The sequence below is a fragment of the Thrips palmi genome, unplaced genomic scaffold (genome assembly GCF_012932325.1).
Source record: "Thrips palmi isolate BJ-2018 unplaced genomic scaffold, TpBJ-2018v1 HiC_scaffold_18, whole genome shotgun sequence".
Classification (NCBI taxonomy): Eukaryota; Metazoa; Arthropoda; class Insecta; order Thysanoptera; family Thripidae; genus Thrips; species Thrips palmi.
In genome coordinates, this window is record NW_023144627.1 from 11,470,158 (window position 1) to 11,495,431 (window position 25,274).

Below are 25,274 nucleotides of genomic sequence, written 5' to 3' on the forward strand. Positions count from 1 at the left end.
GACCGGAAAAGCGTCTGTGCGGAGGAATGCGCGCGGTCGGTGGTTCGACTACCGGCGTCGGCAGATCGCCAGCTGGTTTTTCATCCCCAATTTTTGAACAGCGAAAGACACTTTCTGAGAGTTTTTCGAGCGGTTCCCAAACACAACAAGGAAGCCTCCGTTCCCTGAGTACACTAGGTACTTGAGTTCAATGGGAGCAGGGGGCTTGGGGAGGGGGAACTGCTTGCTTGGCCCCTCTCTCCCACCTTCGTCAATCGCTCCCGGAGAGGCAGTGGCCCTGAGGAAGTGAATCAGATTTCCCAGGTGACAAAAAGCGCGCCCGGTATGGCCAGCATAATCGATGGACGTTTCGAGAGTCGCGGCGCAGGCGGCGCATAGCTGCATGTCCGACTGCATCGCTCGAGCCATGAGACACCGCTGCAGAACTCACTGCAAGGCACTGCAAGGCACACTGCAAGGCACACTGCAAGGCACTGCAGGGAGGGGGGCGGCCAGAGAGAGAGGACCGAGAGGACTCTGCTGTTGGCAACAGTGCGGCCCGGACGGCGTTGCCGCTGCAGTGGGCCGCGGGGCCGTGGGCCGTGGCAAAGCGGCAAAGCCCTGCCGCGGCGACGCGACGCGCAGGGCCTTTACGGCCCACGGCCTCGTGGCACGGCCTCGTGCGTGGCACGGCCTCGTGCGTGGCACGGCCTCGGACGCCCCCCACGCAGTGCCACGCAGTGGTGTCCCTGTGACACCGGCCTCGGACCGGCCTCGGACCGGCCTCAGACTCACATTCTGGCTCATGGCGTCATGGCAGCCCTCTGGCACCGCCGCACGGGCTGGCACGGCCTTATGGACCGGACTAACCCCTATGGAACGTGGTCGTGAATAGTTACTGTGTGGGCACAGGCTATGGCGTCTTCTTCTTCTTCTTCTTCTTCTTCTTCTTCTTCTTCTTCTTCTTCTTCTTCTTCTTCTTCTTCTTCTTCTTCTTCTTCTTCTTCTTCTTCTGAAAGCGAGTCTTTGTGTTGTAGTATAGGTGTTCTTTTCGGCACCTCTGTTTTGACTGTTTGTTTTGACCGGGTTTTGTGCATGAAAGAAAGAAATGGCTGGAGTCGTTTGAAAATAAAACGACAGTTGTTATCTTTATCTTTTGTATTTCCCTCAGCACAAGATACACACGCTCTTGCACAAGAATCCTTGCAGTTACGACCGAAAATAAGTATGCCATGACACAACTGCTTGAACAGGTTTCACACGAATACTTTTGTTTGATCGTCCCAACCAAAGACAAATAATAAAACTTTAGTACGGTACCAAATTAACATACAGAATCACAGCTTTTAGGATTTTCCTGAGAGTCAACAAAGAGGAGAACACACACCATACTTGCGCGCACATCATCATCTGCAAGATTCTCAACATTCATAAATTATTGTCTTTCTTGAATTACGCATTCAACGATCTGAAGGTTTTCAATAGGCACTCTTTACATCGCATTCGATTTATAAACTCTTGACACTTTTAATTTTCACGTAATTCCCTCCTTTTCAGGACTTGAAGGTGAAAATTCCTCCAATCATCGACCATAATTTGATTCAAAGACGTTTATGCGAATTAAGAGGATAGGAAATTGTACTATTAAAGCATACATAAAGCTTTGAATTTGATATAACTCTCAGAAGGAACATCTTCAAACCCTGACCACAATCATGTTTCTTTACCATCACTGTGCAGAAGGAAATGGACAGGAACTGTGCCAGCTGTTTCTAACTAATATAACAAACGGTATTTCATCCAACAAGACATTAATATACATTGTACAACACTTTACACATCAATATAAACGAAGAAATCTGACAAGAAAAAATAAACATAATAATAAATTAATAAAGTACAAATAATTCAAATGAAACATTTCCATAAAGTATACAATAGGCTTGTGTTTAACACAAAAGAAACAATTATTGTTGTAAAATTGTTTCCAAGTTCAGAAAGCTAAAATGGCAAGCAGGCTTTTTCTGCTATCTCACTATCGGCAAATTCCGTACTGGAACGAATGCTGGATTGCGGAATCTTGGACAGGTTTTGCCTCTACTGGAATGACAATTTTCCATCCATTTGTCCTACTTTCCTATCTAAGAAGATAATTTGAAAAGCAGGCGAAACAATCACACAAACCAGAGTAAAACATGTATGGCCAGATAAATAGTTTATTATCTCTACCAGAAGAGAGTTTGTCTCTGCTACACACAACTGGACCTAGTGTCCATAAGTGTATGAAGTATACATTGGGCCAAACGCGAGACACATTAGCACATTAAAGTGGTCCCGCTGATATGATCAAGAAAATCGAGTCGCAATGGCACTGATACAAACATAATACAAAGAAATACACATGGTGTCCGACAACGATTACATTTAATCTATGTGTATTTTCCGGTAGTAAGTCGTGGATCAGTAAAGTCACCGACGGAGATACACACTCCTGACTAGCACACACACAAAACGTTCAACTATGAAGTATAGTCCAGCTAAGCGTAATAAGTGGTTTTTGAAATGCAGTTGCAGCTCTAATGTGCCGAAGAGATTGTCTAGCCTCGTTCACCGGCAGGTCGTCGTCCGCCACGAAGGTGAATGTGGCGCCCGAAAGGCCCGATGGCGTTTGTACGGGGAAACTAGTGTATCTAGTGTAACTAGTGGAAGTAGGGCAGCGCGGAGACAATAATCTCGGTGTATAAACAGAGAGCAGCGCTCCTGGGAAAGCTAGTGGCGGTGCGGGGAGGGGAGGGGCTGCGCCAGGCTGGGCGAGAAAGTGGCGCCACCTCTGGGCGGGCCATGGAAGTTTGACCCCGATACGCCAACAGGGCCGGGGTCTGCGAGGTCCGCGAGGTCTGCGCCTATGCGCCAGGGGGGCCAGGGGCCCTCTCCGCCCGCTCCACTTCGCAATGTCCACCCTGCGCCCCTCGCGCCTCCCTCTCTGTCGCACTGATGCGGGGGCCAGGCGCTGCTAGGCTGAGCTAGGCTGAGCTAGGCTGAGCTAGGCTGAGCTAGGCGCTCGGACTTGTGCATGAGAAAGGCACGTTGGAATGTCACACAACTCGGGAAAGTTGCGTCGGAATTGATTAAAGGACAGTCACGACAATCATCGCCATCCTACGAAACATTAAAAATAGTTCTGTAACAACGACGCTCGTCTGGAACTCGTCTACCCTATTACAGTAAAGGCACCTCTAAAGAAGTGATTTTTTCAGGAAAATCGAACAGGCTACATAGTTTTATGTAATAAGATATGACTTAAATATGATGATCAATCCATGATTCTCAGTCGTGAATTAACTCTTCCATCCCTACATCAGTCAGTCTTCAAAAGACTGAACTGGGAAACAATTCGTACAACATACTAGCAAACTCCGTCTCACACACTGTGTGACTCTGCTCATTTTCTATACTTAAAATCTAGATTTACTTATCAAGTTTGTACATGAAACGACTCTGAACGCGAATCGGCCTTTCTGGCCAGAAAACTCGCTCAGAGAAGCTACAATCATACAGCATTGGTGACTATCACAATGGCATTTATCCTATAAATACTGTGACTCCACAATCTCGAATACTAAGAATGTCCATCTGCATTGGTTTATTTTTAAGAGTAGCGCGGATCCAGGATTTAACAATAAGGCATCCGCAATAGTTCACACGCAGAAACAAAACAATCCTCTTTCATATTCGCTATGATCCAAATTTAACGACTAGAAGTTTGATATTTTAGTCAGAGCAGTCATTGTTGAAGAGGCATCCCACAAATGTACCCCTAATACCACGCTACCTCGGGAAAGCATGGACATCTAGTCCAATTTCACGAATGCACGAATGCACAAAAAATTCGTCGGCCCGGTTTGCCCTGAACCAATGTCATTTTCAGGAAAATATTTCCTTTCGATTTGTTTTGGTTGTTTGGTAACGTGGTAAATACAATCATTTCATATGACAAAATATATGAATGTACAATGCAATCTTATGTTACAAAATGAATGATATAGATGATTTGTACAGCCTCAGTGCTGGGTCGGGACCCTGGTCGGGGCCTCGCTCCCTACTCCCCGTTCACGGTCACCGTCGTCCACTGCCAGGGGCTGTTGTAACTCTTCTGGCTGCAACACACAAAGGAAAAGCACCCGTTAAAAACAATCGCCACAACTTTTCAATTTTCCTTCCGACGGCCGCGACCTGCGCGGCCGAAATATCGTTGCGCAAAACGCGACGTCGGTGGACAGAAGAAAAAGAAACGCTTCTGAAAGGCGAGGCGGAGAGCATAGAGGGGGTCGTTCATGAAATTTAAATGAGCGATTGCGAGACGACACAACGACTTCCTTTTGTTGGTCGTGCTCGGAAGTCGACCGAATCTCACACCCACCCACGGTGCAGTGCCACCAGCTAGCTGCAGCAGCTACTCGAACGAGTACACTGCAAAGAGAGCGGCGTGCGAGGCGGGCCCTATCTCCCCGAAGACGCCCTTAGGGCCTTTCTGGGCCCTTTCTGGGGCCTTTGAAGCACCGACTGTCAACCGACCGCGGGGCGCGCCGTGCTGCGCGCCGTCCCGACCAAGAAGCGCGTATCTGGGGTCCGCCGGCCGCGGGGCTGCGGGGCGGCGCGAGTTACGGCGGTCTGTGCGAGGCGTATGCAGATGCATGGCGACGTCGTCTTCGTCAGCTTAACGAGCAGGGAAGGGCCCAGGCCCAGGCCCAGGCCCGGGGAAGGGCCCGCTGGGGATAGGGTACACGTCAGCCAGAGTGCGGTGGCGCGGTGGGATGTCTAGAAGGGCGCTCGAACCGCGGCGTATAAACGACAGCCCAAAATATCAGCCAAAGTGCTGTTCGGGGCAGTAAAGCGCATCGAATTCGAAGCGCGCGCTTTTTAACGGCAGCAAACACAGAGTGGGTTCGGGGAAATTTCGAGAAAGTCGAACCACGAAGGGCCGCGATACGCAAGCAAAATGGACGGTCTCAGCCTGCCTACTAGGCAACCGCGCGACAGCCGTGCCGGGAAGTTGCCTACCTGGCAGTTGGCAGGCGCTAGAGACGCCCAGGCAGTGCTTTCGCAGCACTGTAGGCAGCACTGTGTGTTTCGAACAGGGCTGTACCGCCTCGCCTCGCCCTGCACAGTGGGCCAGAAGACCGGTGGAGGCGGCCAAAACTCTAGACGCGTTTTGAGCTCCAGAGTCGCTAAATGGGACTCGAACAGAACGTGTGACCCCACCAATGGATTGCTCTCCGAACGTGGAATCCATTGGTGGGGTCACACGTTCGGTTCGAGGCCTGTTTAACGACTCTGGAGCTCAGAACGCGTCTAGGGTTTTGTCTGCCTTCACGGGTCTTCTGGCCCACTGTGGCCTGCTCGCGGCCCTGTCCGCCCTCCACGCGTCTGTTTCGGAGTGACCCTGCGGGGCCCGCAGGGCGCCAGGCGGGGCAGGCGCGTCGGGGCGCGCCTCGCACTGTCGGTCAGGTTACTCCGCGCGCGCTGTAGGCCCGCGTGACCGCTAATGGAAAGCTCCCAATAAAACCATCATCACCGCCCGCCACCACCCCGCGCCCCTCGTCCGAGCGGCCGGCCGCGTCCGGAGCGCCGCCCGGAGGGGCCCGCTCTCCGTCTCTGTCGAACCCGCACGGAGCGGCTGAGCGGCCCGGGACTGCGAGGGAGACAGAGCGACCGCGCGGGATCCGCCTGCAGTGGGGGAATCTCCACCAGACACGCCGCCGCCGCCGCTGCTGCCCACACAGATACGCCGAGGGTGGAGGTGCACGTCGCACCGCGCCACCGTTTGCCCACGTGGACGTGCTGATTCGGTCTCCCTCGCACCCACGGGGCGCCCCGAATGGCCCGAATGGGTGCGAGGGAGACAGAGCGACTCGAGAGGTGCGTCGAGTCGACTCCAAATCGGTTCGACGTCGATCATGTGTGGAACCACCGCCACCTCTTCGTCCTTTCTGTTCGGCGGCACCGCCTCGGTCGCGGAGTGCTTGCCCCCGCTCTCTGGAGGGAAAGGCAGGGAAACCAGCGAGTGCAGGCAGCGCACGGAAGCCTTTGAGAGACTTTCCGCCAATCAGCGTGTCGTCGTGGAGCTCGCAGGGCACAGTGGGCCAGAAGCCCGGTGGCGGGGGCCGAAACTCTAGACGCGTTTTGAGCTCCAGAGTCGCTAAATGGGACTCGAACAGAACGTGTGACCCCACCAATGGATTGCTCTCCGAACGAGGAATCCATTGGTGGGGTCACACGTTCGGTTCGAGGTCTGCTTAGCGACTCTGGAGCTCAAAACGCGTCTAGGGTTTTGTCCGCCTCCACGGTCTTCTGGACCACTGTGCAGAGCTCGCAGCCCGGACCCGAAATAGCGGCGGAATCCTTTCAGCCGGATAGGGCGTATGCTGCTTGGCATTGGAAGGGGCCCCGCCCCGGGCCCAGCCCGCCCGCATTAATGCAATCACTGCCTTTTCTTTTGCCTTTTTCTCCCTTCTTTTTTTTTTGCATAACCAGTTGCGGCGCATGATTGGCGTTTGAACAAAGAAACGCTCCTCGCCTCGCGGAAGCTGGCCGCGTGGCCGCGCCGCCGCGACTCGGGCGGGACTGCAGCTGATACACAAAGAAACGGCATCACTGCAAAGCTCTGCAAAGGAGCGGCGAGGAGTCAAGGCTGCAGCAACTGCCATCGGAAATCCATCCCGTCCTGGATAAGGTCCAAGATCCAAGCAACAGTGTTGTCGTTGCCAGGCAACGCCCCGCGACGCCCGGCATGCAGTGCTGTGGCACTGCCGCGGCACTGCCCCGCAGAGATCGCCTCACCGATTTACGAGTTGCTTTGCAAACAAAAGAATATTTTTCTGCTCGAGGGCGGTCGCGGCCCGGGCGGGTTAGAGAGCGCCTTGTGGATCCAGGTGGCTATCAGGGAGCCCGGCGCGGCGCCATGTACACTGTGTGGCCCACAGTGTGGTACACTGTGTGGTACACTGCAGTGATAACAGGCAAACAGTGCGCCGCGCACGCCGCTGGACGGCCAGAGCACTACCAACACCACACCGCCAAATTTGAGTTCCCCGCCGTCGGCCGTTTTGAGGCTGTTTGAAGGCCAAGGGACGCCTGGCGGTGGTGGCCAACCTGACCCTGTGGACCTTTGGACTCGCACACTGCTGCCATCTTCGGGACGATCTTTGAAACGACACCCTGGCAATCGAATTTCTGATTTACGGGTTGGCGGCGCCGCGTCGCGCAGCGCCCTAGATGAGCCGTGGTTTGCATAGGGCCGTAAAAATAGGTGAGTTACCGCGCCGTAAATCGGGCATTAGGGTGGCACCACTGTGGCGCCACCAGTGTAGCCAACGGAGCCAGCGTAGCCAGCGTAGCCAACGTTATGCAATGATAAAGACTGACCTTCGTGCCGCGCACCGCGCAAAGTGGCCGTAAAAATATCTCTTTGCTCCGCGACGAAGACTCGTCAAAAGTACGAAAGAATCCAGTGGCGAGCAAATGCCGAGGAGAAGAAGAAGAGGGAGAGGAAACCGGTTGGCGCGCAAGGCGGCGGCAGCGCGCGGGTGTCGTCCAGTGTGGGCATTCAAACAGCAATTAAGAAGGGGTGCCAACTTAATTTTCCCGGCTCCTCTTTTTCACAGTGTGCATGCATATGGCGCTGAAAGCTGCCGCGCTGCGCTTTGGTTAAATTCTTTTCTTCTTTTTGGCAAATTGGAGCGTTATATTGGCTGCGTCGAGTGACTTTGTTATCTGATCACCTGACGACATAACGAAACCAAATCGCGCAGTGCATGCCCCCCTCCCCCAAATCAGGGGCACCGTTTTCCCCCTCACCACTTTGCAGCCCCATTCCCATCGAAAAGAGCCGAGGAAAATAAATTTCCATCTCCATTTTTTAGCGTGGCTCGGCTCGTCGCGGCACCACGCCCGACGCGTCCTGCCCCTGCCTTTTGGTGCGGCTCTCCCTCTCTCTCTCCCTCTCTCTCCGTCTCTCTCTCTCTCTCTCTCTCTCTCTCTCTCTCTCTCTCTCTCTCTCTCTCTCTCTCTCTCTCTCTCTCTCTCTCTCTCTCCGTCTCTCTCCCTCTCTCTCTCCGTCTCTCTCCCTCTCTCTCCCTCTCTCCCTCTCTCTCCGTCTCTCTACCTCTCTCTCCCTCTCTCTCTTTCTCCCACGCACGAGGACGGTCTGGCAACGCAGCGTGTATTTCCATCCCCGCTAGTGCATTATTTCTTAACTTGTGTCATTGAGGCTTTTCCTGTTCCCGACTCTATCTCTCCAAATGGCCTGTCTATCCTTGACGAGCGAGGCCGCAAATGATGCGGCGGGTGCCGGCGTCGCCTCGGCCTCAGAAATTCGTCCATGACTACAGTGTGGTGGCACGCCGAATTTGTGCAGCCAGCGAGTCGCACAACTCGGGGGCACGCTATAGAGAGCTCGTTAAAAACCTCCCTTTATCTGATCTGGCGCGGGTTCGATTCCCGGCCGTCCAGCGCATTGTCATTCTCCGTCCCAGTTCCAACTCTACACCGTCCATGGTTTATCATTCTTATCAAACTACTGTCCTTTTTTTCATGCGATTTTTTAAAACTTTTTTTGTTTTGCGGCTGGCAATTTTTTTTCCCTGTCTGATGGAAGTTTCTGCGCGGAACGATTTTGCGGCCCAAGGGTCATTAGGCCCTGGGGCTAGTGTGGCGTGGCGTGGCGAGGCGTGGCGTGGCGTGGCGTGGCAGGGCAAAACGGTAGCCGATGAGGGCGTGGCCGAACGCCTGCAGCCGAGCGAACGGTTCCCGGCCCTACCTTTCAACGAGGCTGCCCAAACGGAAAGGCAAGAGGCACACAAGGCGGAAAGGAAAGGAAAATACAGTGTACACCGCATTACGCTGTCGTGTAATGCTCCGCGAGGTGACTTTCTATTTTTGGCGCTCCCCGTTAGGTGACTCCAACTTGCCGAACTTGCGAGCATTCAGTTGCAGTTGAAATCGACAATGTAAAAGGGGTTTGCTATTTGGACAGCGTTCCCGTGGACTAAATGACAACCAAATGAAAAATAACGACGAGGAAATTCAATGGAAATAAATAGTGTCTCCTGTCTCCTTGCAGCAGTTTGACGGGCTGACGGGCCCTCATTGGACACACTAATGCAGTATGGCCGGGCGAACGTCAGTTTCCTTTATTGAGATGCCGTAATGATAAATGAATGAATTGACAGCAGCACTGCCACGCCACTGCCAGCGACGCATCGATACCTCGAGGCATAGCGAGACTTCGATACATCGAAACATTGAACGACACAGCTCCGCGGTGAGCACGACGAGCAAAGTCGACGTTTCGAAACCGAGTTGGGATTCCAAGTTCAAGTTTTGGAGCCGCCGGTCGGGCCAAGTCCACGGCGTTGCTGAACAGTCACTTCCTTTATAAATAGCCGCAGTCTGCAGTATCGCCGGGCATCCATATCTGGGCGCGCTGACGCAACGGCCACAGCGCGTTCCCTGCGCCGACCTGCGCCGCCCTGCGACCCTTGGCGCACAATGTGCCCGAAGGGCCCGAAGGCCGGTGGAAGCGGCCAAAACTCTAGACGCGTTTTGAACTCAAGAGTCGGTAAGCAGGCCTCGAACTAAACGTGTGACCCCGCCAATGGATTGCTTTCAGGCTCGGACTGGCCAGGGCAGACAGGCAGAAAAATCTGCCGGGGCCTTCGGGTTTGGGACCAGTAACGTCACAAAGTTGGTCAAAAAGTGATTGAATCTCTGAAACCACCGAAAGTAGCCGTTTTCGCCGAATTTGAGCGGCTACTGCGTCCGATCTAGTTGCGGCCAACGGCCTCCCTCGACGCCCTAGTATTCTTAAGACCCTACTCTTTAATGCCCTGTATCGGGAAGACGTTGACCACAACGATTTAGCCTTTGACCGCAACGATTTCGGGACCAAAGTTGGTCAAAAAGTGGTCGAATGTCGGAAATTTGCTGACTTTGGGCGGCCACTGTGTCCAATCTAGTTGCCGCAAAAGGCCTCCCTCGACGCCCTAGTATTCTTAAGACCCTACTCTTTCATGCCCTGTATCGAGAAGACGTTGACCACAACGATTTAGCCTTTGACCGCAACGATTTCGGGACCAAAGTTGGTCAAAAAGTGGTCGAATCTCGGAAATTTGCTGATTTTGCTGACTTTGGGCGGCCATTGTGTCCAATCCAGTTGCCGCAATAGGCCTCCCTCGACGCCCTAGTATTCTTAAGACCCTACTCTTTCATGCCCTGTATCAGGAAGACGTTGACCACAACGATTTAGCCTTTGACCGCAACGATTTCGGGACCAAAGTTGGTCAAAAAGTGGTCGAATCTCGGAAATTTGCTGATTTTGCTGACTTTGGGCGGCCACTGTGTCCAATCTAGTTGCCGTAAAAGGCCTCCCTCGACGTGCTAGTAAAGACCCTACTCTTTCATGCCCTGTATCGGGAAGGCTATTGACCGGGAGCGGTAGCCTCACAAAGTTGGTCATGAAGGGTAAAAACAATGATGATCGGGGGCCTTTTGCGGTCTTATCCGCCGGGGCCTTTTGGGGGCCAGTCCGAGCCTGATTGCTTTCCGGACGATGAATCGGCCATTGGTGGGGTCACATGTCCGCCGGCTCGAGTCCCATTTAGCCATTCTGGTGCTCAAAACGCGTCTAGAGTTATGGCCGCCTCCACCGGTCTTCTGGCCCACTGTGTGGCGGCGCTTTGTTTCCCAGTTCCAAAGTTTCGCGGAACGAACTATGCCCCGTGCATAGCTTGGGCAGCGTTAGCGACGCGATGCGACTTGGCGTGGGCATTGCTGGGCAGGAAATTACCTCCCTCTTCCCCCCTCTCTCTCGCCCCTCCCTCCCCCTCTCTCTCACCAACTGGACGCCGCCCGCCGCGCCGAGCGAGGAGCGCCGCTGAACCGGATTTTGTACATAAAAGTCCGCCGTTTGTGGCCTGGGCTGCACTTCGGCTGGCCTCGCAACACTGCAGCGGGCGGACGGGACGGACGGACGGGACGGACGGACGGACGGACGGACGGACGAAGTTCGACGGAGTGGACAGACGGACAGACAGACAGACAGACAGACAGACAGCGACGGAGTAGCAGACCCATGTCAGGGGCTGTTTTCAGAGTCGCTGAAATTTGGCGCAGGACCCGCAAGACTCCCCATAAAATCAACATTGCGTTATAATAAAATTTAAGAATGAAATTTCATTAAAAAGAACGCCGTCTGCGTGCAGCTTTGCTACCCATTTCGTTCTCGTTCTTGCCAACACCGCGCCGATCCGACAGACAAATAGATTAGTGGGATCATCCCTCGTGACCGATGATGCCTCAGCGCTCTTGGCATCGCAACGACCCCCTCCCCCCCTCCGCGAAAAGGGTTACGTCAGCGCGACGGAGGTTACGCAAAAGCCTCCCCCTTCTCCCCAGTTCCGTCTCGATGGTGTAAAGAATAGTCACAAGAGCAAGTCAAATTCGTACAATGCTGGGCAGGACCCTGCCCCGGTGCGAGGCGCCCTCTACCGGCCACTACGTAAGGCAAGCTCCAGGCAAGCTCTTACAGTGGGGAGCAAGGGGTGCTGCTGAAGCTTGCCGAAGCTTACTGAAGCTTGCTGATGCTTGCTGAAGCTTTGCTGAAGCTTGTTGAGGCTTTGCTGAAGCTTGTTAAAGCTTTGCTGAAGCTTGCTGAAGCTTGCTGAAGCTTTCTGAAGTTTGCTGAACCTTGCTGAAGCTTGCAGAAACTTACTGAAGCTTGCTGAAGCTTACTGAAGCTTATTGAAGCTTGCTGAAGCTTGCTGAAGCTTCCTGAAGCTCCACTGTCGCAGCGTGCGCCTACACTGCCAACACACTGTCGACACGAAGACCGACAAGTGCCATCGGGACCAACTCCCGCGCCCCCATTGGCCGCGCATCGCTCTGTCCCTCTCGCACTCGTGGGGCCGCGGGGCGACCCGCAGTCTTGCGCGCAGGGGTGCGAGAGAGACAGAGCGACACTGTTCGAAATAATGTCGTGGCATCACTTCGCGGCGCATGCTGTGTTCGAGGGGGCCATCACGGACGCCCGGCTCGGCCCGGCTCGGCTCGGCTCGGCTCGGCCCGGCCGGCTCGGCTCGGCCCGGCTCGGCTCGGCCCGGCCCGGCTCGGCTCGGCCCGGCTCGGCTCGGCTCGGCTCGGCTCGGCTCGGCCCGGCTCGGCTCGGCTCGGCCCACGGATCGTACCGGAAGGATTTATACAGGCTGCTGAGGGGGAAAGGAAGGCACTGGAGGGGGCCGCAGTCCCGCGTGCATCGCCTCTTACACCGCACTGTAAAAAGGGACTGTCGCGTCGCGTCGCGCGTTCCAGAGGTCTGATTCAGAACAGCGCACCGCACTCTCTCGCACTCACGGCGCGTTCCTCGGGGACCGTGGGGGTGCGAGAGGGACGGTGCGCGGAATCGCCGTGAAGGCCGCCAGATATTGCTTGGTGGCCTCTGCTTTTGGGATTAAATTGTAAGAATTCTTGGGATACCTTTCGAAATGAAACACACACAGGTCATGGAAAAGGGGAGGGCCTGAAGCGGGCGCGCGAACCAGACAAGAATGCGCGCTGCTGGGGAGACGCGAACCACGGGCCAGGGAAATATAATATTGTCCGCCTCGCCCCCGCATGTCCCAACCCATCCCAACCCAATGCGATTAAAATTTTGGAAGGGAGACTCTAGGGACAGAAAGAGATAAGGCCTTCGTCTTATCCCAAAGGATGAGGCCAGGGGGTTCAATTCCTTGGAACCTAATTTTTTCCCCCACTCTTTTTTTTTGACTTCCCTTGAAGGCGCAGTCGTACGCGATCGTGCGTGTACACAGGGTAAGAAAAACCCCTCCGAGGGTCGCGAGCCACGATCAGGACAGACTGCCGGTTCGAGGTCTCGTTCGAGGTCTCGCTCGAGACTCGGTTCGAGACTCGCGGCGGGCCCGGCCCTAGGGGCCCGGCGGGGTGACACAACAGTGTCGCGGCCTTCAACTAATGTATACTAACTAAACAAAAGAGCCTCGGTGGCGGCAAGGCCGTGCCTGGCCGTGCCTGGCCGTGCCGCGCATCGTCGGGATGCTCTCGAGGTATCGCCCGCGTGCTAACGAGTTCAACGCCTGGAACACGGCGAGGCTATGCGACCGAAACGCTGAAAAGCGCGCGCCGTTCCCCGCCGCACCACGCGGCCACGCGGCCACGCCCAACGGGGCGCGTTCGAACCGACCCGCGGTCCCCGCCGGTCGGACCGGAGCGTCGGAGACGGAGGAGCACCGGCCTGCCCTCTCGAACGCACCCCGAAGCGCCGCCTGCCGCGCCACGAACCCTTCCCTTCCCTTCCCTTCCTCGAGAGTGTTGCTTCTGGCCATGCTGGCGCATGACCTCTCCGATGGCCAGCGGTCAAGTGTTTGTATCGCCGCCAGACGCGTCCTCGCCCGGCTTTAATAAAGGACAAAGCTCCTTTTCTGCCGCTTTTCAGGCACCGCCGAGCTTTTCAGCCTTCGTTCCGAAGGAGGAGAAAGAGGAGGAAGAGGATGAGGAGGAGGAGGGGGAGGAAGAGAAGAAGAAGAAGAAGAAGAAGAAGAAGAAAGAAGAAAGAAGAAAGAAGAAGAAGAAGAAGAAGAAGAAGAAGAAGAAGAAGAACAACAACAACAACAACAACAACATCAACAACAACAACAAAGAGGAAAGAGGAGAAGAAAGAAGAAAGAAGAAAGAGGAGAAGAAGCTGGGCGATTGCCCGTCCAGTCCGGCCCCGCCCGTCCAGCCGCCCACTCCATCGAGTTGCCGAATTATCGGACAAAGGAGTGGAAATAATGGAGGAAAACCGCGGGGAAAAGAGGGATAAATGAAGCGGGAAGTGGAATAAAGCGTTCTCCGGAGGAAGATTTCGCCACACCCAAGGCCACACCGGGCTTTCGTGCACAGCTACGGCCGGCCGGGTAGGCAAGGCAACCCGAAGGTACTCGTGCGTGGCGGGTGCGCCCCGTGGGGTGGGGTCTGATAAGTTTATCTTACTCTCCGTGAACTTGCTCCTTCGACCGACCCGACTCCAATCCAAAAAAACCAACGCGCTAAGAAAACAAAAAAAGGGGGGGGACTGAAAAAAAATATAAATCAATACAAAAATGTTACGGCAAGTGCTATAGTAGTCTCTGGGGACCTTTTGACTTCCGAATAAAAATGTGAGCAACGTCTATACTGACAGTGTGGCCGGTGCGTGCCGCAGGGGTCACCTGTTCTATACAAGATAAAGTCGGCGATCACCCTCCAGGGACGCGGAGCCCCAACTACCGTATCTGCGCGCGACACACACACACACACACACACACACACACACACACACACACACACACACACCTGAAATTCCCTTCCTTTGGAGAGCCACCGCCCCTTTGGCCCCTTTGCGGCTCCTTTTGTTTTCCCCCCCGCGATAACCGAAGGCAACAAACATTAACAACAAAACGGTGGCCAACAATAACAACAATGGCGGGGGCAGGCCTCGGTGCGGCAGGCAGTCCGCGGAGGCGTCTAGGGGAGAGGCGCGTTTGGAATACGCCCGCGGGCCGCGGGGGAAAAATATGAGCAGACGACCGTCGGACCCGATAGAATCCCCCGGCCGATATTCCCGCTCTGAGGGAAACGAGGAAGCGCGAATACTTCGAGACGCGTCCTGAACTTCGTGGCGGTGACGTCACCCGAATAGTAGAGCGCGCTGACAGTGTCTTGAACGTGTCACGAACACCCTTCCCCATCCCGGTCGGGCGGTTCGATCTAGTTCACTGCGTCGTGACAATGTTGCGACGCGCGGACGGACGGACGGACGGACAGGCAGACAGACAGACCGAAGAGGCCTATAAGGTCTGACGTGATGTCCGCGCTGAAACGCACTGCCGCCTTGACACGTTTTCGTCGCCGCCGCCACGGCCTTCTGGAAGTCCCACAAGAGTAGCCAACTCGGAAAAAACAACGGGCAGGGAGGGCGGCGGTGCGATGCGGTCTGACCGCGCGTCGCGAAGACTAGAGTCTTCCAACTCGATGACTGTGATTACTGGCTCGCCTGGAACGGACCCAGCCAGCCAAAAGGCGAGGCGAGGGCAGGCCGGGGCAGGCCGAGGGCTGCAGGCGCAGGCAAAGGTCAGCAAAGTAAATTCCGTTTGGTAAAGCACGAGACGTCGCGCCACTTTCACCATTTCACTTTTAATAGGCCGAGATGGTGGCACCGCCGCCAACGGCGCCAACGGCCGCCAACACGCTGCCACGCCGACGGTACACTGGAGAGCCAATCACGACACACCTCCGGCTGCCAGCTCCGCCTGCCCGGCAGGCAGCCCGGCAGACAGCCCGGCAGGCAGGCAGCACAACGACCTGCCAGAGCTAAGAGGACCCCCCAACAGTGGCGGAGATCGAAGAGGCCCTTCGCAACGACGAGCTGGGTTGTCTGGAGCGCCTGACGGACTCGGATAGGCAACCCGCGAGACTCCGCTGCATCGCACGGGCGGTCGCTGCCTACCCGCTGGGCTGCACGGCGCCCCGATGCACAGTGGGCCAGAAGACCGGTGGAGGCGGCCAAAACTCGAGACGCGTTTTCAGCTCCAGAGTCGCTAAGCAGGACTCGAACCGAACGTGTGCCCCCACCAATGGATTCATCGTTCGGAGTGCAATCCATTGGTGGGATCACGCGTTCGGTTCTAGTCCTGTTTAGCGACTCTGGAGCTCAAAACGCGTCCGGCATTTTGATCGCCTCCGCCTGCCTTATAGCCCACTGTGTGATGCACTGGAAAATGGTTGTTCCCACCGCGCTCGGTCGCACCAGGCTGTCTCACTCGCTCACTCACCGACGTCGTCCACCAGATTCGCCCAAACGGTCGGCCTGCTGAACATAATTACCTGAAACAACGAGAGGCGGGCGTTAGAACAGGTCACTCCGTGGAAATGGCAGCAATAAGAGCCAATTTTGTGCAAGAACCCCCCTCCCCCCTCCCCCTCGCGGCCGCAGCCGCGCTTGTGAAAGGGGTACGCTCTATTCTTCGTTTTCAGGTTAATCGCGCGACATGAAGAAAGCGCGCGGCGCTGTGCTTTCGTCGCTCGGTCTCTCTCGCACTCACGGGGCGTCCCGTAGGGGTGCGAGAGAGACACAGCGACGAAACACTTGACTGCAGCAGTGACGGAGGGGAGCGCTGCGTGGCGTTAGTTGTTCAAAGTGTTTTTGCCAGCGGATTTCTGACTGACTGTCCGACCGGGGTGCTTCGCGTCGCGCCAAGCGTCCCGCGGCGCGGACACGCATTGGCTCACCACTTCCGGTCACCAGCCGTGCTTCCGGCCCGTTGGAGCCATTTGAACGGCGCGCCGCCCTCCGAGGCGTTCGGGAAATCAATAAGAAAGGCAGCGGCGGCAGGCAGGCAGGCAGGCAGGCAACCCCCGCGCCGCACATGTCCGTGCTCCACCCGGAAGTTTTAGGGCGTCAGCGCCCGGAAGTTTGGTCGAACCGATCAGTTCAGTTCGCCTCTTAACCTAGAAATATTCAAATTGGAAGTCATTTGAGAACGCGACACGCTTTTGAGGCAGGGCCCGACCCCAGGACCGGCCGCCCAGTGGGCCAGAAGACCTGCGGAGGCGGACAAATCTCTAGACGCGTTTCTAGTTCCAGAGTCGCTAAATGGGACTCGAACCGTACGTGTGACCCCACCAATGGATTGCTCTCCGAACGAAGAATCCATTGGTGGGGTCACACGTTCGGTTCGAGCCCTGCTTAGCGACTTTGGAGCTCAAAACGCGTCCAGAGTTTTGGCCGCCTCCACCGGTCTTCTGGCCCACTGTGGGCCGCTTTGTGCAGGGTGACCGAGGGCGACCGAGGACAAAATGAGGGAAACAGATTAAGGCCGAGGCCCTGTGGGGCACACTGTGGGTCCTTTGGAAGGGGCGGCCGTCCGGCCGATCGACCCCCGACAGGATGGACAGGCCTTCAGGGGCCTCGCAAGACCCGCCGGGCCCCGCCGGGCCCCGCAGGGGGAGGGGTGGGGGGAGCACTTGGACGGACATGTTGACTGTGTTCTTGGTGTGAGGGGGCGGGGCGGCGCCACTGGACACAAAAAGAACCCCGCCGTCGTGGGTTCGAATCCCCGCAATAAAGCCTGGGGTGGTACTTTTTTTTCCTCCCCGTTTTTTTTTTCTCTTCCACGTCAGACGAGACACTGCTGCACAACGAGGTACTTTCCAATCCAGTTGAGCCCTCTGGCTGGGCGGCCAGGCTGCCTGCTCCATGACGGAATGATTTACCAGTGTGCTGCCACTCCGTGCCACTCCGCGCCACCCCAGAGTGACCCCAATGCGGGCTGAGCACGGCACGGCCGGGCTGGCTGGGCTGCGGGCATGGCAGGGCAGGGCACGGCATGGCGCGGCACGGCGCACTCGGCACCGCCTTCTATTTCGCCACTATTTCGGGAGCGAAACGGCAAAAGGCGCAGAGAAGAGGGGAAGGGGGGGGGGAGGGGGGCTAGTGAACGGTCTGCGAACTACACGCGCACTCTTCGCGCAGGCGGCGGCGTCCAGAACCGAGCAGGCAGTACGTACCCATCATGCTCACACCGTCTTTCACTCACCAAAGAGGCACACTAAAAAAAAGTCAAACCGAAACTTTTAATTTTAGTTATTCTGTCTTGAGAATGCAGGGGGTGGGGTGTATCTCGGGTCATTTGAACCAAACTTAAAAAAGAACCAAGATCATTTATCTTGTTTCTATTTTGTGAGTGCAGGTGTCTTGGACGTAAGGCGTTCGGAAAAGTACACACACTAACTAGAAGTGTGCCGAATCGACCTCGGTGCGCCACAGGATTTTTCCCCTGTTTGCCCATGTCTGGCGGTGTACCGTTCCCACCTGCCGAGTGGCCCGATGGCCCGACGGGCCAGATACCTGCTGTCAGTCTATTTGCCTATTTGCGAGGCAGGGGCGGCCAGGGAAGGGGGCGCAACGAAATAGCCGGGGTTATCGACCCGCGATGAGTTTTTGCCTCGCGTTTCACAGTGCAGTCACGGCGTGCACGGTCCAGGGGCGCTATTTCCACCCAAAGGGAGAGGCTCTGAGAGAATCCTCGCGCCAACAAAAACAAAAACAAAAGTAAACTCTCCAATTTCGCGGCACGCAGTATACGCGGTCCTCGGTGACACGAATGGCGGCCGACCCGGGTCGCAGTGTGCCCGTGCCGCCCTGAAAATTTTTGCAGGACAGAGATCGGCGCGGCTCGCTACGGCCCGGCCGGCCCGGCCAGGCGGGTGTAGTGTTAGTAGGTCGCTAGGCGCGGCTGGCGCGGCGCGGTGGCGGCGTGGCGTTGGCAGCGTTGGCAGCAGCACCGCGGGCCTTGGCGGGGCGGGGCGGGGGGCGTCTGGAGCACAACGACCCAGGCCGCCGTGCGGCGCCGTCACAGCGCGTCACATAGTCGTCACGGCCTAACGGGCGGCGTGGCGGCCTCGTCACGTCGTGTCACAACGAAGCCTTGTTGAGACGTCAGGAAGTAATACTCGGATCGGACACATGAGGGTACCAATGGATTCCTCGTTCGAAGGCCGATCCAGCGGTACCCTCATGTGTTCGATTCGAAAATAGGTCTGAAAACGGGCGCCGAAAAGGGCCGCGGAGGCACACTGTAGGCACCGCCTTGCACCGCCGCCTTATCCCGTTGCCCTGGATCGCCGCAAAAAGAGAGACAGCGTGCGGCATACACTGCAGGGGAACGCGGCCACCACAAGGCAGAAAAAAAAGTTCGTCGGCTGGTAGTGTTCGAACCCAGAACCGTGACTCGAAGGCGCAACCGCCGACACTGCAGCACCGCACTCCGGCCGAACACACCTCCTGGCCGCATGAAAGCCCGAAAGCCCGCACGAAAGCCCGATTACAGGTTAGCCCCGATAGGAACGGTAAGCTGAAAGCCGATCCGGCCTCGGCCGGGGCAAACTCCGACGGCTGTAACGAGACCAAATGCCAAGTGCACTGACCCAGCACTCGCTCTCGCCCGATTTGTCCTTCTCTGGAAGACCCCCCTCGCCCTTCTAATTCCGTCCCCCCTCCCTCCCCTATCTCTTTCTCGCTCGCTCTTTCGCATTCCGCGGTGCAACTGGGTCACCCTCGCGCCGAGCTCGCCGAGGTGAGCGCCCTCTCTCTTTCTCTCCTAGCCGTGTGTCCTCCCCGAGCGATTCGCGCAAACTGTCCGGCTGGACATGATAATTGGGTATCATCATTTTGCGTTGCGCAGCCGCATAGCGTTGATGAAGAGAGTGGGAAAGGTATGCTGTATACACTCGACTTACGCGTCGCTGGTTTTCTCAGTTAGATTGAAATGATTAAAAGAGGAGGCGTGTGTAAATCGAAATAGGCCATGCACAAAGACTTAACTTTTAAATTGTCTTAAATTTCCCAGTTTCTGTTTTGAGGTCGCGGTGGGGTCGCTCCAGCGGTCTGCGGCTACGAAGGCGACGAATCGAGGACGGCGCCGATTCGATTCAAAGGCGCCACTTTTTCCGTGACACGCGACAGTAATAATGCCTCTCTGCCTTCGTTAGTCCTTCGTTAAGATCGACCTGCTGGGAGCGCGGCTCTCGAAGCGCGGCTCTCGAAACGCGTCTCGACCGAGGAGGCGCCCTCATTCAATACGAACAGCGGGAATCGGTGTCGGAAATCGATTACTTGGCAAATGCAAAGACCGGAAGCGAATGGCGTGTACTGCACAATCCGTCCGATAGCGTCAGTCACGCCAAAAGGATAAATAATCAAAGTGACACGTGAAAGAATCGCACCGCGCTGTAGTACAGATTGGGCCTGACCAAACCTAACCTCCAAAACTGATCAGACGCAGTGGCTGCTTAAAGTCGGCCCAAAACACGATTTTTCGAAGGCATTTGTGACCGTTTTGATCAACTTCGAGACAATACTGCTCCTAAACTAAGGCGGATAATCGCACTCCGTAACAAAGGCATACTAAAGGGGGTGGCCCGGGGGTTGCGAAATTTTTCGAGGGGGTCGCGGAAATTTTTGGCTACAAATTTGGCCTTGCGAGCCGAAAAAGGTTGAGAACCGCTGACCTAACCTTACTGAAGTCCCCGATACCCACTTTTGTTCGAAGGGAAGGGCGGTGGCTGGCTTGGCTGAGCTGGTTGTGATGCCGGTGCTAAGCTCCACTCCCGTCACCTGGCTCGGGTTCAACTCCCGCATTCATCATCGGTTTCGCGCGCGGCGCTCGTCAGTCGCTACAGAGTCGGCCAGTCCGCCCCCCAGACGTGAATGTTTCCTTTCGGCTCATTATCTTCCCGTTCCTGTTCTTTTTTTTTTCGGCCGCTTCGCTAACCTCGCTTGCTTGGCTCGCCTCGCTGGGGGGATTCTGGCCATTCTGGCCATTCTGGTCGTCATTGATTGGCCGTGGATCTTGGCGCCATTTTTCTCGTCTAACGACTCTAACGACGCCCGTTTGTCTCGGCGTCCCGAACAAAGCGGCACCCGAACGGCCCGGCCGCGTCAGAAAGTATGAGGAATTGAGCGGCGCGCTTCTAATTCAGTGGCGATTTACGGCGGGGCGGTCGAGATGGCCGGACGCACACCTTTCTGGCGCGAAAAATAAAAGAAGATCGTAAAAAAAAGCGGTGGAGAAAAGCAAACGCGGCATAGGGCAGCTGCTGACGCTAACTATGTTTGCTTTTGGCGACCCACACCAGACCCACACCTGCTGTCGGCAAAGTGACCAAATGGCGAGGCGGGCAGGTGCGCTGGTTTAGAGTTCGGGCCTAAACCCTTCTACGTGGAATCGCAGCCAGCTGGACGCGGGGCAGAGAGGAAAAAAAAACACTGCGGTGCTACACTGTAAAACACGCCAAATCAACTATGGTTTAGTTATGAGAACAATTTTCAAGAATACTAAACTCTTTTTGTTTTTACAAAGTAGCTGACCGAGCACCAGACTGGACGCTCCAAAAAGCCGAAAAAGTGAGTGGCCCAGCGAAAAATGGACGGCGACCCAAGTCGCAAGCGTCGCAAGCCGCACCCCGAGCACGCAGAGTTACAAGGCTATTGGCGGCCGCCAAGGCGCGCCAGGAAGAGGCAGGTGTGATTGCAGTCATCAAGTCCACGTCCCAGCGGGCGAGGCGGGCGAGGCGGGGCACAGTGGGCCAGAAGACCGGCGGAGGCGGCAAAAATTCTAGACGCGTTTTGAGCTTCACAGTCACTAAACCGTACTCGAATCGAACGTGTGACCCCACCAATGGATTCCTCGTTCGGAGAGCAATCCATTGGTGGGGTCACACGTTTGATTCGAGTACGGTTTAGTGACTGTGAAGCTCAAAACGCGTCTAGAATTTTTGCCGCCTCCACCGGTCTTCTGGCCCACTGTGCGGGGACGCGCTGCGGTCAGGGGACTCATCCCGCCGTCTCTCTCGCTCTCACGGGGCGTCCCGTGTGGGAGTGAGAGGGACGGGGCGATGCAACTGCAACGAACGTCTTTTGCATGTCTCAAGGCCCCTAGATCCTCCAGAGGACAACGCGGCGCAACGCGGGCGACAGAGGAAATCAATACTCTCGTTTTGTGCGGCATGTGCTCCTCTTGGTGTGCTTTGGTTATTCTCAGCGGAACTCGACTCATGTCACCTTCTGGACTGATTCTGGACACGCTGCGTGGGCTCGAATCTAACGTGTGATGGTACCAACGGATTGCTCTTCGCAGGACGAATCCAATGGTACCCTCACACGCCTGATTCGGATCATTTGCAGAAATGGTGGCCGAAGCGTGTAAGCTGTGGCGGCACAGGCCGCCCCATGCAGGCAGCGTGGTTGCCCTACACCACGTCGGGCGTTGGCTTTTCGTACTGCGAATAACGAGGCCAATCAAAGCTGTGGTCACGCACTGCGCATAACGGTCGGCGTGAATTTGGAGCCGGCTACGCTAGCACACTAGCAAGCTCATCACCGTCGAGTCGGCTTGGCTTGGCTTCGCCATCATTGCGGCGCATTGCAGCGCACGCCTCACTGCTCGACCCAATTCGTGCGTCTGCATAAAGTTTCCCGGCCATACAGTGGGCCAGAAGACCGGCGGAGGCGGCCAAAATTCTAGACGCGTTTTGAGCTCCAGAGTCGCTAAAGAGGACTCGAACCGAACGTGTGACCCCACCAATGGATTGCTCTCCGAACGAGGAATCCATTGGTGGGGTCACACGTTCGGTTTCGAGTCCCATTTAGCGACTCTGGAGCTCAAAACGCGTCTAGCGTTTCGGCCGCTTCCACCGGTCTTCTGGCCCACTGTGCGGCCTAGCCGGCCCTTCCACCGGCCAGCGCAGTTTTTCAGCATCAGCACGGTGTCCACACCCCTTCGGCGGCGCGGCCCTCGGGCGGGAGAGAGACAGCACGTGTTTTTCCAACGAGGAATCTGCGTACGTCAACGACGCCCCGGTGTGGCGCGCTGGCGGCACTGTCGTCCAGTGTCGCCGTCTCCCTTGTGTCGAGTGGGACTCGCAGAGCGACTCGCGCAGGGACTTCCCCAAAATAGCAGCTCTATCCTCCGACAATGGTGGCGCCGGGGCCCTCTCCTCTCCGCTTTCAGGGTATTCAGCTTCCAGCCTTCAGCAGGGGCGGCATTGTCCGACACCAACCTGCCTGTGAGCCTGTACACACACGGCCAGGGGTCAGGGCATCCCTGGAAAGGGGCAAAAACCTTGACTCCAATTTGCAATCTTCCGTGGCGTCACCGACTGTGTTTGAGAAACGCGGGTTGTCGGCGAGGGCAGAGATTCGGTGAACACCCTCGAGCGCGTTTTTCGGACAGCTTTGCTACCGAGAAGGACCGTACGGAGTTATCAGCCTGCGGAATACACTGAACGTGCAAACCTCGACGGCAGCATAGATAAAGCCACACATGAATCCGAGAATTGTTCCCGCCCCGTACAGTCGCGCACGCAGCGACACTGGCTGGTCACGAAATGGCGAAAGGCTGAGGAAACGGATTTCTGAGACGGATTCTCAACGCGAATCGTAGTAAACACGACCGTGCCGACGGCCGGGCTTCTTGGAAGTGTTGTTGTGGCTGGCGGCGTGGACGCGGCGTCTCTCTCGCGCGCGGGGGACCGTCCGGACGCTCCACGAGTGCGACAGGGACAGAGAGCGCCGCCGACGGAGCATCAATAACTGCGCAGCCCGTACGCACTAAGCCTCGCCGTCATGGGGTGGGCCAGCCACGGCCAGCCACGGCCAGCCACGGCCACGCAGTGGGGAAAGCCCAGCCCAGCCCAGCCCAGGTCCTGTAAGGCTTGTTTGTCTGGGGCAGCTCTGACGTGACGGCCTGGACAATGGGACGGGGAGGCCTTGGTGCCGTCGTAGTGCTTGGTGTGCTTGGTAGTGACCGGCCGGGCCCCCTCCCACACCACCAACACCACCGGGGGTCGTTAAGATAAGGAAACAGAAGTGCGGCAGGCAAGTCGAAGACTGCGTTAAAAATCTCATTCCATTCGACGAAAACTCTCAGTAGTATGCGAGGTTCAATGTGACGGACATTCTTTGGCCCTAAACAGACCGAAGATATTAGACTCCCAGCCTTTTCAGCTTCGTGCTCCCCGCCACTGCTAATCAAACCCATTGTTTCCCGCCAAAAGGCCGGCCGCTGATTGGCTGCGGTGCTTTGGCGCCATGGCGAGACGCGGGGGTCACCTCTAGCGCGGCAGACTATTTGAGCTGATAGTGGAGTGGGGCCGTCAGGCCATCACGTGTGGGGCGGCGGGCCGCGGCGGGCGCACCGCATTCCTCGGACCCTGAACCGGCCCGGACCAGCCCAGACCCGTCAGCTGACGGTGGGCGACACTTTTACATATTCGTCTCCCAACTACCGACGCCCACGGCAAGACTCGTCAGTCAGCCCGGTCTTCCGGTGTCGCTCGGCGGAATCAGACCGTCATTCCTCAACTTATTTGAGAGGACGGCGCTTCGGGGGCTCCCCCAAACCCTTCCACACTCTCTCAATACCAAGCTCGAGGGCGGCGGAAGAAAACAGGGACCCACGCGCGTCAAAACACCGCGAGGCGCCGTTCCGAACACACGTGGAAAAACATCACTCAGTCCCCCATTCCAATTTTCCTCCCCCCTCCCTCCCCCGCGAGTTTTCTGGGCACCAAGCTGCTTACGTCCACGCCGAAGGGCAGACCCCTCCCCTCCCCCTAATCCCCCTCGACGTCGTCTGCAATAAAAATATCGCGCAGGTTTTACGCGCTGTCCCGGCCAAAAAGTGCAGTCCGTCGCCGGGCCAGTGCCAGTCCGACACGTCACCCACACTGTGGGACACAAGACACGCCTCGGGCCTTGAGCAGGACTAGAATCAAAGGTGTGAGGACACCAATCGATGCCCCATTTGAAGGGCATCCATGTGTGCCATTCGTATCCCATTTGACGACGTTCGAAACGCGTCCGTCCGCTCCGCAACAGTGGGCCAGAAGACCGGTGGAGGCGGCCAAAATTCGAGGCGCGTTTTGAGCTCCAGAGTCGCCAAATGGGACTCGAACAGAACGTGTGACCCCACCAATGGATTCCTCGTTCGGAGAGCAATCCATTGGTGGGGTCACACGTTCGGTTCGAGTCCCATTCGGCGACTCTGGAGCTCAAAACGCGTCTCGAATTCTGGCCGGCTCCACCGGTCTTCTGGCCCACTGTGCGCCCGCGCAGCAGGGCACCCGGTAGGTCGCAGTGATATCCGGCGTGACTGAACTGCATCGTGACTTTGAGGCCCGCCTCGGTGCCTCCGTGCGGCGGGCGCGCGGCGAGGGGCAGGGCACAGCCCGGGGCGCAGCCCGGGCCCAGCCGAAAACTTCCACTGTGAGTTGACGCAGGTGTTGATAGTGGCCCGGCTCGCCACGGCCGGGCCAGGCGGGCACACACTGATGGCGCTCCGTTCGCGCCGCTAGGGCCGCCACCGGGCAAACAAGGCCCTCGTCCTGGTGACTAGGCCCCATATCGAGCCGTCGGCGCCTCCGCGTCCGCCTCCCTTCCGCGGGAGCTTCCCGATCATTGGAGGCACACTGGAAGGTCGCCACAGAACAGGAACGTCCACCCGGAAAGGGTGGCTGAATACTGCACGCGCATCGACCGCAGGGACCGCAGCACTGTGTCTTCGGCGCCGGTCGAACCGCCAGACCAATTCTGGCGGTGTCTCTCTCTCTTTCACCGGAAAGATGTTTTCTGGACGACGCGGCGCGGCCGCGCGGAACATGACTGGACAGTGCGGGTGGCGTAGCCGGCGTCGCCGGCGTTG

General features: G+C 56.8%; 1 protein-coding gene across 1 annotated transcript in view; it reads right to left on the reverse strand.

Annotated features, from left to right (window-relative positions):
- Window positions 1–1,122: 1,122 nt before the first annotated feature.
- LOC117644706 (protein MLP1 homolog) overlaps window positions 1,123–25,274 on the reverse strand; it is a 30,784-nt gene continuing 6,632 nt past the window's right edge. The window contains exon 3 of the mRNA XM_034384320.1: window positions 1,123–4,136. Within this exon, the coding sequence (XP_034240211.1) occupies window positions 4,079–4,136 (58 nt within the window). The 3' untranslated portion in view covers window positions 1,123–4,078. The remainder of the gene's footprint in view (window positions 4,137–25,274) is intronic.